Genomic DNA, 17,056 nt, shown 5'->3' on the forward strand with positions numbered 1-17,056 from the left:
ACATAAAAAATCTAAAAAATGAAGATATATACTATGCTCACAGATAAGAGAATAATATTGAAAATATCTATTTTCCTTACATTAATCTATAAAACTAATGCAATCCCAATAAAAACTCAAGTTGAATTTTTAAGGATCTTAAAAGTTATTCTAAAGTTCTCTATATATGTATACACATATACATATGTATACATAGAAATATATATACACATAATATATATATATATTTCTAATCCTCAACCTAAGGCATTTTTTCATTGCTTTGAAGAGAAAGGAAGGGAGAAAAGAAGAGAGGAACATTGATTGGTTGCCTTCTGTGCATGCCTGGACCGGGGACTGTTCACGTCTGGACCAAGGATCAAACCTGCAACCTAGGCATGTGCTCTGACTGGGAATCGAACCTGCAACCTTTCAGCTACAGAGCAACACTTCAACCAACTGAGCCACACTGGCCAGGGCTCAAATTTTATAATTTATATAATAGGTAACTATAAGCAAAAAAAAAAATCCATAAGAGGGTAACTTACAGATATAACAAAGAGTAATAAAGTTAATACGATATTGACAAAAAGAACAGGAGAACACAGAGTGAGATGTACATAAGAATCTGAGATGTACATGGGATGAAAGGCCTAAATATCAGAGGTAAAACATCAAAAGAATATTCAGGAGAAAAATTTTCATGTCCTACAGTTGGGAACAACTTTTAAAACAAGACTCCAGAAGCACAAATCATAAGGTTTAAAGTTAATAGATGAAGACAGCAAAATTAATGATTTCTCTTCAGGGAGTTAATATCGAGAATATTCAAGGCAGAGATCAACAAGAAAAAAATCTTAACATAAAAATGAGCAAGGGATATACTGCATTTTGCTGCATATGATGTGCAACTTTTTGCCCCAATTTTTGAGGGAAAAATAAGGATGCGTGTTGGGAACCGCCCTGTCTGGTATCAGAAGCTGTAACCCCCACCAAGGCTAAGGCTGAGGGAACGACCTTGGAACCGTAAGCCACCAAGGAAGACAGGCTTATCTCCCTGGCAGGAGCACCACTTCTCCTTTTACTTCACCCTGCCTGGCCCCCAATGCTTGGTCAGTTAGCCAATGATGGGTAAGATTCCCCAAGGGGGGGAACGATCTAAGACAGGCACGATCATGTGGGAGGCCCCCAAGGAAGGACTTTGGGGGCTACAGCAAAAGGGGGTGATGGACCCTCACCCCTTGGCTTTGACATAGCCTGAGTCCTCATTGTCTGAGAGAAAATCTCCTTATGTCTTGGTTGCCTTAGTTCCCTTGCTCCACCTAAGCCTGAAACAATGACAGGGTGGTGCCACCCTGTGCTGGAAAGGGCGAGTTCCCTAGGTGATCAGGCCTAAGAAAGAATGTGTAAAATCCTGTGAAACATGCTTTGTTTAGAATGCTCTCTGATGGAATGATAAAAGTCCAAGGAAGAAGTAAGTTTGTTCCTCAAAGTTTTTTATAGCTCTTTGACCCTGACTCAAAATAGGCCCTCAGACTTCCTTGTTATCTATTGTTTGATCCTTATTTCCTGGCAATGAGTAATGAGCTTTGCCAGAATTCTTATGCAAATGAACCCAATAAAAAGCCTGCTTGGGCAGGAGAATGAGGAGCTCTCCCCTAGGGAGGGTGGCCATGGCACTCCCCACTAGAGAGAGTGGCTGTTCCGTTCCTATTTCCCCACAGGACCTGGTTGTCTCTGTGTATGTTTTTCTCGTGTTTCAACGAGCCATCTGCAGTGTTCCAAGGTCTTTGCTGGTCGGTGATCGAGACAGACGTCCATTACATATGGGTAGTATTAATTTTGTAACTATATAATGTTTTTAATTCTTTTATTTATGCTTATGCATTAAAGAGTATAACTCTAGAAAAGCAATAACAATATCCATATGCAAAATAATATGATGGAATACAATAATTGGTTTTGTTTCTAGAGTTTGTTTCTAAATATAAATAAAAAATTGAATTAAAAAACTAAAACGAAAGATTTGTTTCCTGAAAGTTTGGGACAAAACATGAGTGTGCATTATACAGGGGAGCACACTATACACAGCAAAATATGGTAAATGGGCAATTCACAGAAAATTCTGGAAAAACAAATAGAAGAGATACACAAACTCTCTAGTGTTCAGAGAAATTCAAACAAAAATGAGATTCTACATTAGTCATTAGAATGCAAAAATCAGAAAAATTATAATACCAAATGCTGGTAAGGAGGTAGATAAATAAAAATTCTTAGACACTGCTAGTGGGAGTGTAGCCATCTGGGAAGCAGTCCCCCAGTATTTTTTGAAATTATGTAAGAAACAACCCAATGGTCTTACTCCTAAGGCTAACTTTGGGAAAACTACTTCACAAGTCCAGAAGTAAACATGTATTTTACAGTGTATAGGGGGTACCTCCCAAAACCAGAATTATCTTCTGGAGGACTTCTGGTGGACATCTTATAGCACAGCCTTCCCCCACTAGGGGAGTGTTCTAGGAACCCATCTATATCAGTGTATCAACTGGTAGTGTTGTGAGATGTTGTGTTTTGCTTCAGTGATTTTTTTTTGGAAGACTCATTCGATGCATTTGCCCATTTCATGATGAGTGACTTACCAGTACAGCTGCCCACACCACACTGAGTCTCAGCAGTCTTTGACCAAAAATGGCATGACCCCCATGGCCCACTCTCCCTATTCACCTAATTTTGCCCCCAGTTACTTTTTTTGTTTCCTTGGATGAAAAAAGTCTCCAAAGGGAAACATGTTGCTGATGTGGAAGAATTGAAACAAAAAATGGCAGAAGCACTAAAAGGCATCAAAATCAACAAGCTCAAAAACTATTTTGAGCAGTAGAAAAAATTTCTCAACAGGTATATTGCATCAAATGGAGAGTACTTTGAAGTACTTTGAAGTACTTTGAAGTGACTGAAATTCAAATATATAAGAATAAATACACAATATTTTTATAAATAAATTCTGTTTTTTGGGGTCCCCCCTTGTATTTTATCACTGTGGTGGTATTTATTAACAACAAAGAACTGGAAGCAACTGAAGTATCCAACACTAGAATAATGGATAAGTAAAATGGGATATTAACTTCCTGCCAGAGAAAAGAAATAAACTAGATCCACATATAGCAACTCAGATTTTAAACTGAATGACAAAATGATAGAGATTTTCCACATTATTCCAATTATATAAATTTAAAATGCATAATCCTGCAAAACAACATATTTTATAAGGACATATATTCAAGGATATACTACAAACAACACAATGTCTTTGTTGGATAAAGCAATGAGAATGGGAATGAGCAGGTGGAGGAAGATAATAAAAGAGGGCCCTTGCAGAAACCATAGATACTATATCAAGAATCAGAGTTCATTCTGCACCACACCTGAAGCTAAAAGGAAAAATAGAGAGAAAACACTCATACAACTGGACATTTTTAAAAAACAGTTAAAAGCAGACAACAATATGAAGTTCATTTGCTCCATAAAACAAATAGAAATATTAAATATAATTACTTAGGTCAGCATAGCTACCAAACTCAATTACTTATTTGATGACTGATTATAGATCAGTTAGTCTCCTTCTTATTGCTTAGAATTTGGTCGTTTCACTGTACAGAGGACCACCAGTTAACAAGAAGAGCTCAGGCAAGGCCCACCCCCCACCTTTTAGTTTATTTGTTTCTAAAAGACATAATTAAGGTCAAGAGGCAGAATGTTTACAGCAATGCCTAACATAAGATTTTCAATTTTCTATAAAGTTTAGCTGCAAGAATTAATTGCTACTGAAAATTTATATGTTAAAAAAATGAAAAAGTAGTTTCCTACATTACCATTATTTTCTACTTAAATACTCATACTGAAAGTGATGGTTAGAAAGGTAAGGGACACCTGGAACATAACATGAATATTTCACTCTTCCCCCAGGAGTCATGCCATTGGGGGGCACTTACCTCTTAAGAGTTTTTATAATACTAACCTTGCAGAGCCTCTGAAATCTTTAAACTCTACATTGAGAAGAGGCAAGAAGTTGCTTTTACAAAATGGGCAAGAGGTATTCAAGTTTGAATCATCTGCCGTCCATCCAGCCATAATTTCTTCATCATAAACTAAAGCTCCACAAGCTGTGCACTGTGAACAACTTGACATCAAAACCTAAGAGTAGAAAAATGTAGACACTGAAAACCTCCACAATGACAATCTTAACAGACCATTCTCTTGAGACACAGAATTTTATTTATTTTGTTGATCAAACCTGGGATTACAGTTCAATTACTTTACAGATAAAACTACTAGTTTATTGCCTTGCTTACATAAGATATCAAGCAAATTCAACAAAATGGCTTATTCTGTCGACAGGCATATCATAGAGTTCTGTTAAATGTCATTCTGAAATGAAAATACGTTCACAGCAACTTTATCATAAGCAGAAACAGAACTTTTACCTCCATTGCACAATTCTGATAGATGCTAGACATGCTGGTGTTTTGAGAAGAACCATGATCTGATTTTTCAAAGTCCTGCCCTTTTATGCCTCTTGGAAATGGAAGTTCACCTAGAGAAAAGTAACCATCATAACACATTATGAGAATGTTCTTATTCTTTGGAAATGCATACTTAAGCATTTAGGGGGAAATTCAGGGGGAGATCATGAAGTCTGCTATTTACTTTCAAATGGCTCAGTATGCAAATGTATGTGCATTTATATGTATTTTTATATACACATGTACACATATACACATACATATATAGCAAGAGTGGGAGAGAGAGAGAAAGTTGACAATAGTTTAAATCTAGGTGGAGAATATAAGATTGTTCACTATATGATTCTCTGAACTTCTCAGGAAATTTAAAATTTTTCACAATAGAAAGTTAGAGAAAATAGAATTATAATTTTAAAAAAGTAACACAGAACTAAAGACATTTCAGTTGCCACGGCCCAGGGACTCTCAAACCCTGGTAGGTACTTGATTCACCCAGAGAGCTGATTAAAAACCATAAATTTCTAAGGCCCTATCCCACATATTCAGTCTCAAAAATTTTAGCCTAGGACTTGGATATTTGTATATATTTTTAACCAAACTCCCCAGATGATTCTGACACACTAAAGTTTAAGAACAACTGAAAATAAAGTCATTAAGTAACTATAGTACTTGGAGATCATATAAAAACAGTGATAGTATCATGTGGCTATATTAAAAATCTATCAGATCATCTCAACAAATGAGGCTTATTGTATGCCTGGTGGGAGAAGGGAAAGGTAAGGTAACATAAAATAGAAGAGAAGACAATCCTTCCCCATACCTGTTGAGTAATGTGATTTTCCTATATCTCCACTGCTGCTGCTACTGCCAAGGCTTGTGTTGCTCTGGGTAAGTTCACTAGGGACCAGCCCTGAGATACTTGTGTTAGGTGACATATTCTCTTCCAAAATATGGTCTTCAAGGCCAGCTGGGAAGCTGTAATCTCTATTAGTTTCCTCCTTCAATTGAAAAGAATAAAACCAGACACATAAATAATACCTTTGCCAATGAGAATATATCTACTCCACCTTTTTCAGAATTAAACTTCTCTATAACCCTTAAATAAATCATCAGCCCCCATATTTTTTAAAACAAAAAAACTTCTATTACTTGTAATTTTCAAACTCTTGAAACATTCAAGAGATGACCTATATAATACTACTTTAAGATTGTGTTATGGCCCTGGAGTATATTTGGGATATTGGCTGCCTCTCAATATTCAATATTATAAAATGAAGGAACTCTCCCTGGCTGGTACAGCTCAGTGGATTGAGCACTGGCCTTCAAACAGAAAGGTTGCTGGTGATTCTAGTCAGGGCACATGCCTGGGTTGCAGGCTAGTCCCCTGTTGGGGATGTGAGAAAGGCAACAGATCAATGTTTCTCTCACATCAATGTTTCTCTCCTTCTCTTTCTCCCTCCTTGCCCTCTCTCTAATAATAACTAAATAAAATCTTAAAATAATAAAACAAAATAAAATCAAGGAACTCTAGGAGCTCACTGTCTCTAGTGGGATCAGGGATGGCAGCACAAGTAGAGTAGGAGTGTTAGAGTCAGGCACAGCCGGGGTGTGATCTTGGCTTCTGGTCACGTTACATGACTTTGCAAAAATTACTTCTTTAACTTTTAATTATATCATCCAAGAAATATGGATAACATGAGTCCTTTAAAATAAGACTGTTGTAAGACTTTCAGTTGGGAATGTGACTGTTTGGAACAACAACCACCAATAATAGAGATATAAAGAATGAATAAAGTTCCAAACACTGTTGTTCTTGACCACTGTGACTGTTGATGCTTTAGTTTAAATAAAAAATATTTCAATAAGCAGTTTCCTTTTGAATTTTGCTTTAAAGAAGACTTGTGTCTTCTGTGTTATAAAATCACATTAAATGATAAAAAATTTAAGTACAGATATGCAAAATGGGAAATAAGAGCATTTGAAATACCAACATCCACAGAATACAATAAAAATCTTGATGTATAGCCTTCTAATCATTTTAAAATATTCTTAGTACCTTTTTACAAAATAGGAATTGTTTTTTAACATAATCTTTTCATGTACTTTGACATTAAATCTACATTGCTCTGACTGGTATGGCTCAGTTGGTTGGGTGTTGTCTGGCAAAGCAAAAGGTCACAGGTTCAATATCTGGTCAGGGCACATGCCTGGGTTGCAGGTTTGGTCTCCAGTCAGGGCATATACAAGAGGCAACTGATCGACGTTTCTCACATCAACGTTTCTCTACCTCTATCTCTCCCTCCCTTCTACTCTCTCTACAAATAAATAAATACTTTTTAAAAACCTTCTACATTATTTATACCTCTCCATCCTAATCCAATTTACTGATGTACTATAATGTATTTAGTAAATCCTCCATTGTGTATACATTCATAATGCTTTAAATTTTATATGTTACACTGATGAATTCCCTTGAGCTATTTTTATACATATTCCTAATTTTTCCCTAGATTAAATTCTGGTTAATAATTAGAAATATTTTATAGACTTTTTACTCATTTCTTCCTTTGAAAATATTAAGTATATCCTATTTGTTATTGCCAGGGTATCATGGCTATAGCAATGAAAAGAAAGATTAAGATCTGTGACCACTTGGTATCTATATCTTACATTCCAAGTCCAAATTACTCCATATAAAGCTTTAAAAAAAATACTGTTAGATAAAATTTCAAATATAAAATGGCTCACTTTTTTTAAAAAAGAATAAAACACCTGGAAATAAATCTAACCAAGGAAGTAAAAGACCTGTACTCAGAAAATCATAAGACACTGAAGAAAACAAACTGTTGTGCAAATAAGTAGAAGTATATATCGTGTTCATGGATAGGAAGAATTAACATCATTAAAATGTCCATACTTCCCAAAGCAACCTATAGATTCAATGCAATTCTTATCAAGATTCCAATCATGTATTTCACAGAACTAGAACAAATATTTCAAAAATTGATATGAAAACACAAAAGGCCCCACATAGCAACAGAAATCCTGAGAAAGAAGAACAAAGTTGGAGGAACCACACTACCTAATATCAAGCTATACTGTAAGGTCATAGTAATCAAAACAGCATAAAAACAGACACATAGATCAATGGGGCTGAACAGAGACCCCAGAAAAAAGCGCATACCTTTATAGTCCATTCATATTCGACAGAGGAAGCAAGCACATACAATGAGCTAAAGATAGTTTATTCAATAGATGATGTTGGCAAAATTAGGCAGATATGTGCAGAAAAATGAAACTAGACCACTTTCTTACACCACACACAAGAATAATTTCAAAATGGATTAAAGACAAATATTAGACCCAAAACCATAAAATTTCTGGAAGAAAAACATAGGCATTAAAATTTCAGATATAGTTTATAGCAATATTTTATCTAATATATCTCTCCAAGCAAGGGAAACAAAAGAAAAAATAAACAAATGAGACTCCATCAAATTAGAAAGTTTTGCACAGCAAAGGAGACCATCAACAAAATAAAAAGATAACCCACGATGGGAGAACATATTTGCCAATACATCTGATAAGGGGTTAATATCTAAAATTTATACAGAACCTATAGAACTCTACATCAATAAAACAAACAACCCAATTAAAAGTGGGCAAAGGACGTGAAAAGACATTTTTTTAGAGGAGGACATACAGATGGCCAATAGACATATGAAAAGATGCTCAACATCACTCATCATCAGAGAAATGCCAATTAAAGCCACACTGATATATATCACCTCACATCTGTCAGAATGGCTATCATCAATAAATCAACAAACAAGTGCTGGTGAGGGTGTGGAGAAAGGGGAACCCTTTTGCACTGTTGGTGGGAATGCAGACTGCTGCAGCCGATGTGAAAAGCAGTACGATACCTCAAAAAATTAAAAATGGATATGCCTTTTCACCCAGCAATTCCACTTCTGAGAACATATACTAAGAAACCCTAAATACTAATTTGAAAGAACATGAGCACCTCTATGTTCATTGAAGCATATTTACAATCTCAAGGTATGGAAACTGCCCAAGTATCCATCAGTAGATGAGTGGATAAAACAACTGCAGGATATTTACACAATGGGATATTAGCCATAAAAAAGAAAAATTTTACCCTTTGCAACAGTATGGATGGACCTGGAGAACATTATGCTAAGTGAAATAAGCCAATCAGAGAAAGGCAAGTATCATATGATTTCACTCATGTGAAATCTAGTCAACAAACTGAACTAACAAGCAAAAGAGGGACAAACTCATAAATAGAGAACAGGATAACAGCTATGGAGGTGGGGGGTTTGGGGGTGGAGGAACTGAGCAGAGAGAAAGAAAAAAGAACTCATGGACATGGACAAAAGTGTGATGATTGTAGGGCGGGGATGAGAGTATGAGGTGGTTAAATAGTAATACAAGAAAAATACCAATAAAAATTTTAAAAATACTGTTAGGTAAAATTTCAAATATAAAATGACTCTAAAAAAAATACTGCCAGGTTAAGGCATTTTTGAAGTTAGCTTATCTTTTTCTTCCCTTAATTGACTGTATAAGCTCCTTAAATCCAACATACAATTTGAATTATAATACTTACTGTACTTTTAATTCAATTGAATTTGCCTACAGAATTTTCCTTTGAATGGTATACAAGTCCTATTTGTCCAGTTTTATTTCCTGTCTCTACTTCCTATTTATAACTTTAGCAATCTGAAATTGATTATGTTGTCTTAAAAATGCATGATGCTTTAAGCCTTCATACTTTTCCCATTATTTTCTCTGATACACATCTGCCATCTTACTACTTTAACCCAAAACTTTCAATTTATCCATCAAAAGCCAACTTAGACACTATCTGCTTTCCTCATTTGGATAGTCTCCACAGGAACCTTTTCTAAGATGTTGCCCCCTTCTTTGCTACTATGGTGGTTAAGGGCATGAACTCCAGAGCAAGTCTCCCAGACTTCAAATTCCAGTTCTGCCACTCACTAGTTGTGTGACCAGGGGAAGTTAATTAATCTCTCTGAATCTCAGATACCTCATCTATTAAATGGGGATAACAACAGTACCAATCCATGGGATTGCTTCAAAAAATAAATACACAGGTGAACATTATATATTCATATGTAAAATAAAAATATAACTTATGACAATACCTAGAACATAGTGCTACAATAATAATAGTAAACACAGGTGTCTGTTTTTTTCTAGTAAAGTAGTATAATTTTTAAACAGAATAGTAAAAATAATTTTTTAAAGATTTTCAAAATTTATTTTTAAAGAGAGGGGAAGGGAGGGAAAAGGAGAGGGAGAGAAACATCAATGTGAGAGAACACTGATCAGTTGCCTCTCGTGCGCACCCTGGCTGAAAACCCAACTAGCAACCCAGGCTTGTGCCCTGACCGGGAATCAAACCAGCAACCTTTCTTCACTTTGTGGGACAAAGCTCAACCAACTGAGCTATGCTGGTCGAGGCAACATTGTAATTTCAATTAAAGTTTTTCTATACAACAAATAAGCAAAATTTCCCTACTTATATTCATATGAAGATTTAATGATTTTCTTTACAATGATTTTTAAAATAATTACCAGATTTTGTTATAGAGCATGAAATCTAGAGATCAACTTGTAGTGTTCCTTCACATATATTAAAAAGATAACAAAGGTAAGGTTATTTAAAAACTGAAGTGTGCCCTGGCTGGCGTAGCTCAGTGGATTGAGCGCGGGCTTGCGAACCAAAGTGTTGCAGGTTCGATTCCCAGGCAGGGTACATTCCTGAGTTGCAGGCTATAACCCCCAGCAACCGCACATTGATGTTTCTCTCTCTCTCTCTATCTCCCTCCCTTCTCTCTCCAAGCATAAATAGATAAATTAAAAAAAAAAAACAAAACTGAAGTGCCATGCAAATATAACATGGCACCATTATTAAATTGAAACATTAATCATTAGTGCTTTCAAAGAAATAAACTTAATGTGTTAGCTTAGACTAATCTATGGACTTATAAAATAGTCCTGATATTCTATTTCTTCATTATTACTTTCCTTACATGTATGTTCCAGTTATTTCAAGAAAGAAATAGGATATGCGTATTTTTAAAATATAAAAACCAAAGTTACTAGAAATCTCTAAATAACAACTTGTACACAAAAAAACACTACAAACACTCCAATGTGAGACAGGCTTACACACATAAAACATTCTTACCTCATCATCTGAGTAGTTGTAGGCAGACGCCATAGCTACCCACACCTTACTGGCAACTGTTGCTGCTTGTTTCATACCAGACTTCAGGACATCTATCTTGGGCCCTGAGAGTATGTTATCCAGCTTTAGCCCTGACAAAGAATTTACCACAGAGCCCAGTGAGCCATGAGGTGAAGAGCGCACCAGTGCTGATAAGGAACTTGAACGTTCTTTGTGACCTCGAGAGGGAGTGTGCTGCTTGAAACGCCCAGTAAATGTTTTGGACCTCGACACTGCAGGGGAGCTCTTTTCACTTTCAGGACTTTCCTGCACTGGCGGACCATGATCTATAGGTAGGCTTGATCTCCTCTCTAAAGGGTGTATCAATGGGGTAGTTCCAGACTCTCTGTTCCCCTCTCCGTGTAATTCCATACTAGAAGACTTGCTACCCAGGGGGCTCTTTAGGTTCATATAGTTTTCAATTTCATCAGCCAGATTACGTGCAATAACTGGAGAAAACAATTTATCCTCAGAATCAGAAGTTTTTTCTCCTATAAATTCAGTGGCTAAAAGAGACAAAGGATCTAGTCCAGTTTCAACATCTTCCCTCTCCACGGCTTTAGCAACACCACAGAAACTACTTCTCTTATTTATTAGATCTTTGGATCCTGCTTTCAAGTCTCTGGACTGATTACTATTACTATCATTTTGTAGACTGTCATGTGTATCCTTTGTGATAGTAGTTGTAGCAACAATGTCATCAACAACAGGTTCTAGGAGCTCTTGGCTTTCCTCAAGCATCTCTAACACTGAAGAAGATCTGTGCTCAGAACCCCAAGTGCTTTCAGACACACAAGTCCTAGGATCAGCTAGATGACAGCTAACACTCTCAACACTATGGGTTCTTGCAATATGAAGTGGAGAAGTCTTAGGACACGTCAATGCTGCTGTGAGAATCTTGGCATCTGCTCCCATCATGATAGCCGCTTCACTTGAATTCAAATCCAAACTGCTCTTCTTAAGCAACATTCCTGCTCGACTTTCAGAACTAAAACTACAACTCCTCTCTGGAAAATGTTTTTGTCTTTTTTCTCCTCTATCACCATTCTTGAGATTAGTAACTTCACCAAAGACTGTATCTTCAACTGGATCTTGAGCAGAAAATAGCACATTTGATGTACTACCTAAAAGGGAAAGTATAATATTAAAAATGAGTGTTTTCTAAAGTAACTTTTATTAAAAAGTTTATTTTCTGATTTTTGAAAGTGACACATATTCTGCAAAAGATTCAGAAAGTTTAGAAGGTAAAAATAAGGTACACAGGAAAAAAGCACAAACAAAACTCCATTTAATTCTGACTCCCAGAAATAACACTTTATGTATAATCTGCCAAAATAAATCATGTAATATATGCTGTATATGCCTGCATTGTTCACTAAAATATATCACATTTATTAATATAGATCAATACTTTACATTTCAAGGGTTTATATTCAATTTAAGAAATATATTCTGTATCAAAGAACATAAGTAAAAAGAAATAATTTCTTCTTAGTTTTCACATATCCAATTCAACAAGTATTTGCCAGGAATCTACTTTGCACAAAGCAAATTCATAATCATGGAGAAATTATATATTTGCTTTAGCCAAAGTCTTACTGCTCCAAAGTAAAATAACTGCCCCAAGTAAAGAATCAAGATAGAGTGCTTAAAATTGGCCAACTCTAAGAAGGCTAATAAAATTTGAGTAGCTAAAAAGTGTTCAGATATATTCATTCCTTCAGCAAATGCCTGAATGTCTACCAGCATCCACTACATGAGGTGCTAGGAATACAATGGTAAAGAAAGCAGACATGATCCCAGCCCTCACAGGTCAGTATTGTCTGATCAAGTAGCACAAAATTATGCCAGTGGCTGTAGGAATATCCCACCCTGCAACTTTGGAAGAAGCAAGAATGGGATATTCTTTTTTGCTCTTTGCTACCCTGCAATATTTTCCACTTCAAAACCAAAAGCAATCAACATATTTCCTATTTGAATCATTATCCAAACTTAAGTCTGTCTAACCCTTCACATTGAGGATTCTCATTTGTTTGTTTTTTGTTGTTGTTACTGTTTTTAAAAAATCTTTAATGGTGTTAGATCTTCATGTTTGTTTTTTTAAAGGTTTTATTTATTTTTAGAGAAAGGAGAAGGGAAGGAGAAAGAAAGGGAGAGAAATATTGATGTGAGAGAGAAACATTAATTACCATATTTGCCATGTATAATGTGCACTTTTTTGTCCAAGTTTTTGAGGGAAAATAAGGATGTGCATTATACATGGGTATAATGATTACATACCATGGATATAATAATCCATGTATAATACGCACAAAAATGTGGGTGTGTATTATACATGGCAGAATATAGTAGTTGCCTCTCGTATGCTCCCAACCTGGCCCAAAACCCAGGCATGTTTCCTGACCAGGAAACCAGCAACCTTTCAGTTTGCAGGATGTCACCTAACCCAGTGAACCAGTCAGGGCTCTCATTTGTTTTTTAAAAACCATAATGACCTGGGAATTTTGGAGGGGAAGTCTTTGACAATTTTTCAATCTTCCAAATTGATTTCAAGCTTCTTTTTAATCTTCCAAATTGGTACCAACTAATCTTCCAAATTAGGTACCAACTAATAATCATAATTATACCAATTAAACAGAACTAATAATAAGCACTTAGAAATATTTTTAAAGGTCTTGGAAGAATCGTATTAGCCTATTTTGTAAATCTGTACCTGCTTTGAAAACTTTTACCAATATTCGAAAAACAAATCTTTGCAAATTTACTGGTTCTCATAGCATTTCCAGGAATTTAGTGGCACAGTTAGTTCAATTTTAAAATAAATTTGACTGTTTGATGTACTGGCAAAAGCCCCATTACCCTCTCTTTCTTTCTTAACATACATCTTCCTAGATAAAGATGTAACATGGAAAAAAGATGAGTAAAAAGGCAAAAAACTACACGAGTCTCCAGACCATGTCCATTTCAGTATTCTGAGAAGATTCTAACACTTTGATGAAGAAGACTCTGCCCTTCTCTTTTTTTAACCTGCTATCAACAGGTTGGAAAAAATGGGATATAGAACATATATATCAATTATTTGTTCAAAACACCTTTAGCTCCACTTTTTGTGCACTATCCCTCCCCCAACAACAACAAAAAACTGACTTGGTATCACAATAAATATATACAAAAAGAACCCTCTAGGAATAAGAAGTATTTCTACATTGATTTAAGAAGCTAGGAAAATTAAGTTCCATAAAGTCATACAGAAGATACACTTACAGATAAGACAGTCAACTTTAGAGACATGAACTGTAGCTACTAACGAAGGGCACAAGATACAGGTTAATTTCATTGTCCTTTGAAACTATATACCCAGATGTATGCCTTTAGATTACTTGGGAGGTGCCCTGACCAGTGTGGTTCAGTTGGTTGGACATTGTTCCACAAAGTGAAATGTTGCCAGTTCCATTCTCAGTCAGGGCATGTGCCTGGGTTGTGAGTTTGGTCCTCAGTTAGGGTGTGTTCAAGAGGTAACCAATGGGTGTTTCTCTCTCACATCAATGCTTCTCTCCTCCTCATTCTCTCTCCCTTCCTCTCTCTCTAAACATAAAATAAATAAAATCTTCAAATAAAAAAAGAATACCTGGGAGGCTATAACATAACTGAAAAGTAGTAAACTCAAATTCATGGGACTTGCACAAAACAGTTACTCATTACAAATACCTAATTACAAATAAGAAGTAGCTCAGGGTACTTATAATAATTGGGACAAAACTAAAGACCCACTGGTGTTTTGTGTAGAAAGTAAGTGATGTCAGTCATTTTTTTTCCATTCTCTTCAGTGACAGGAATTACCCTATCACACATAAGCCCTCTAAAATTCCATCACATCACTGCATCTCTGTTCTTGATGAGTATAGGAGGCCCTAAAAAAACCTTATCAAACACGTCCCCTCCAAATTTCCCAGGTCACTATGCTTTAAAAAAAAACAAAAACAAATGAGAGCCCTGGCTGGTGGTCATCTCTCACTATCTATGGTCATCTCTCATCATTTACCATGTGAAAGTAGGACCAAACTGAGAACAGGCAATACAACAAGGAAAGGTAATCCAAATAACAACTAAACACACTCTTTTTAAAAATTAAGTATCTTTAACAACTGTTTTAACTTATTTAGCTCATTTGTAGGATTTAAACTTACTTCTGGCTCTTCAGCATGTTCACTGTAATCAGTCAATTACTGTAATAACAATTCAATGTCATTAAAGGCACATGTGTATCTGCAGAAGTATGTGTGTGCATGTGTGCATTTCTCACTCAAGGACATTTTTTTCATTGCTTGAAAAAAGAAATCAATTGGTTGCTTCCCAGATGTGCCTGGACCAGGGATGAAACCCAGTACCACGTATGTGCCCTGACTAGGAACTAAACCCTCAGCCTTCTGATGTACGGAACAGTGTTCCAACCAACTGAGCCATAACAGCCAGGGCTCTATAGAAGTATATATTAAATATTTAATAACCAATATACAAAGACTCACCAGTACTACTTTTCCTGCCATTGACATCAAATATACCAGATGGAACTTTCACAATACTGCTACCCCATGCAGGAGGCTCAGTAGGACTCTGTGGCTCTCCACTATATTGTGAATGTTTAGCCACCACAGCAGACACATCACACACCTCTGAGGGGAAAAAAAAATTTGAATGTTATCATTCCTACTTTTGCCAATATTGAACAGAAATCATGTATTGATTTTAATATATTCTATGTGTGTAGTTTTCCCCCAATGAATACATAACCATTTTTTATTGATTTATTGTCTCAGTTACTTTATGCCATAAATGTTGCCAGTATTGATTCAAATAAAAGCTTTATTTTAATATTCAATAATCCTAACTTGAGCATTCCTGAATGAATAAATTAAAACTGAAATTGGCCTTCAGTTATACACCTCATCACTTGTCAAGTAGGAGATGGGCTTGCTTTTGCATAACTGGAGAATAAAATAAATGATATCTCTGAAGAAGGTATACTTACATTTATGTAAAAAAAGGTAGGAAGAACATCTTATTACTATAAAGCCAAAACATACCTCCCTAGTTTCATAAAATGATTACTACAAATCATTTCTACTTCAATGAGCCCCATAAACAAAACAAAATAAAACAAAACAGAACAAAAACAGAAAACCACACAGACTCTATTCAATGAAAAATACCCACTTAGGCATTTGAAAGACTTCCAGTGAAAGAGCATTTTAAATAACAGGGACATTAAAATAGCAACTTTGATGGCTCAAAGTTTAGTCTTAGTTCTGTCACAAAGTAGCTATATAACTTTGGTAAATAAATAATGGTCATAGTTTCCTACAATATTGAGGGCTGACTTACAGAGTCCCTAAAGATCACTTACATTCTAAAATTCAGAGACTAACAAAATCTACCATATATAATGGTACACAGTATCTTATAAGCTCAGACCTTACAATTCTAAAACCTATCACCGAAATTATCAAACAACATTTTTAGTTAACAGAGGTATTTTTCTAAGTAAAGCTAGAAAGTATCAGTACTTAACCTTCTGTTTGCACTTTCATTTTAATGATCAATTCTCTTGCTGCTTGTTCTTCAGTACCATGAATTTCTGCATCATCCTTTATTAGTTCATCCTTAGACCCATAGCCTTGGTCAGACTGACCACCTGTGAAAAACAATGCAGACTTACATAGAAATGTTTTCATAGAGTCAAGCTATAAAACTTCAAAAGAAAATTGATGTATACAACTTAGAGAAATGAAAGACAAGAAAGCTTACAAAGCTCACGGGACATTTTAAAACAATAAGAAGCAAAGAACACTAGAAACAGGAACATCAAAGACTAAAGGCCATTACATATTTGAAAGCACTGAACCTTGATTTCCTCATCTGTAAATTAACAGATTTGCACAAGATATCTGCAAATTTTCTTTTGGAGGGTGTCTACAGAATGCTAATTTTTGTGTAAAGAAGAAGAAATAAAACAAATATACATGTCTGCTTACTGTTGCAAGAAGAAATGAAGTAATAATAAACCAGAAAACAAAATTGGTTAATTATAAGGCATGGGACAAAATAGGATGGAAGGAATCGAAAGGAAACTTCTATAAATAGGGCTTATTATGTTGTCTTTATTTTTGGAAATGTATTAACTTCTACATATTCATAAAATTAAATCGATAAAATGCAGATGGGGAGGGGAGTAACTAAAATTAAATACAAACAGAAACAAATGAAAGCAGCTGTATTTCAT

At 35.4% G+C, this 17,056-nt stretch overlaps 1 protein-coding gene across 9 annotated transcripts in view; it reads right to left on the bottom strand.

The window, feature by feature from the left end:
• Window positions 1-17,056, bottom strand: part of DENND4C (DENN domain containing 4C) — a 130,446-nt gene that overhangs the window by 22,148 nt on the left and 91,242 nt on the right. For all 9 annotated transcript variants that reach the window (XM_036021549.1, XM_028510223.2, XM_036021552.1 and 6 more), the window contains 6 exons: window positions 16,346-16,468; window positions 15,303-15,449; window positions 10,738-11,900; window positions 5,320-5,497; window positions 4,461-4,570; window positions 3,995-4,170 (listed from right to left, as the gene is read on the bottom strand). In XM_036021549.1, coding sequence (XP_035877442.1) covers window positions 3,995-4,170; window positions 4,461-4,570; window positions 5,320-5,497; window positions 10,738-11,900; window positions 15,303-15,449; window positions 16,346-16,468 — 1,897 coding nt within the window. The remainder of the gene's footprint in view (window positions 1-3,994; window positions 4,171-4,460; window positions 4,571-5,319; window positions 5,498-10,737; window positions 11,901-15,302; window positions 15,450-16,345; window positions 16,469-17,056) is intronic.

Source organism: Phyllostomus discolor, chromosome 3, assembly GCF_004126475.2.
Source record: "Phyllostomus discolor isolate MPI-MPIP mPhyDis1 chromosome 3, mPhyDis1.pri.v3, whole genome shotgun sequence".
In the NCBI taxonomy this organism is placed as follows: Eukaryota; Metazoa; Chordata; class Mammalia; order Chiroptera; family Phyllostomidae; genus Phyllostomus; species Phyllostomus discolor.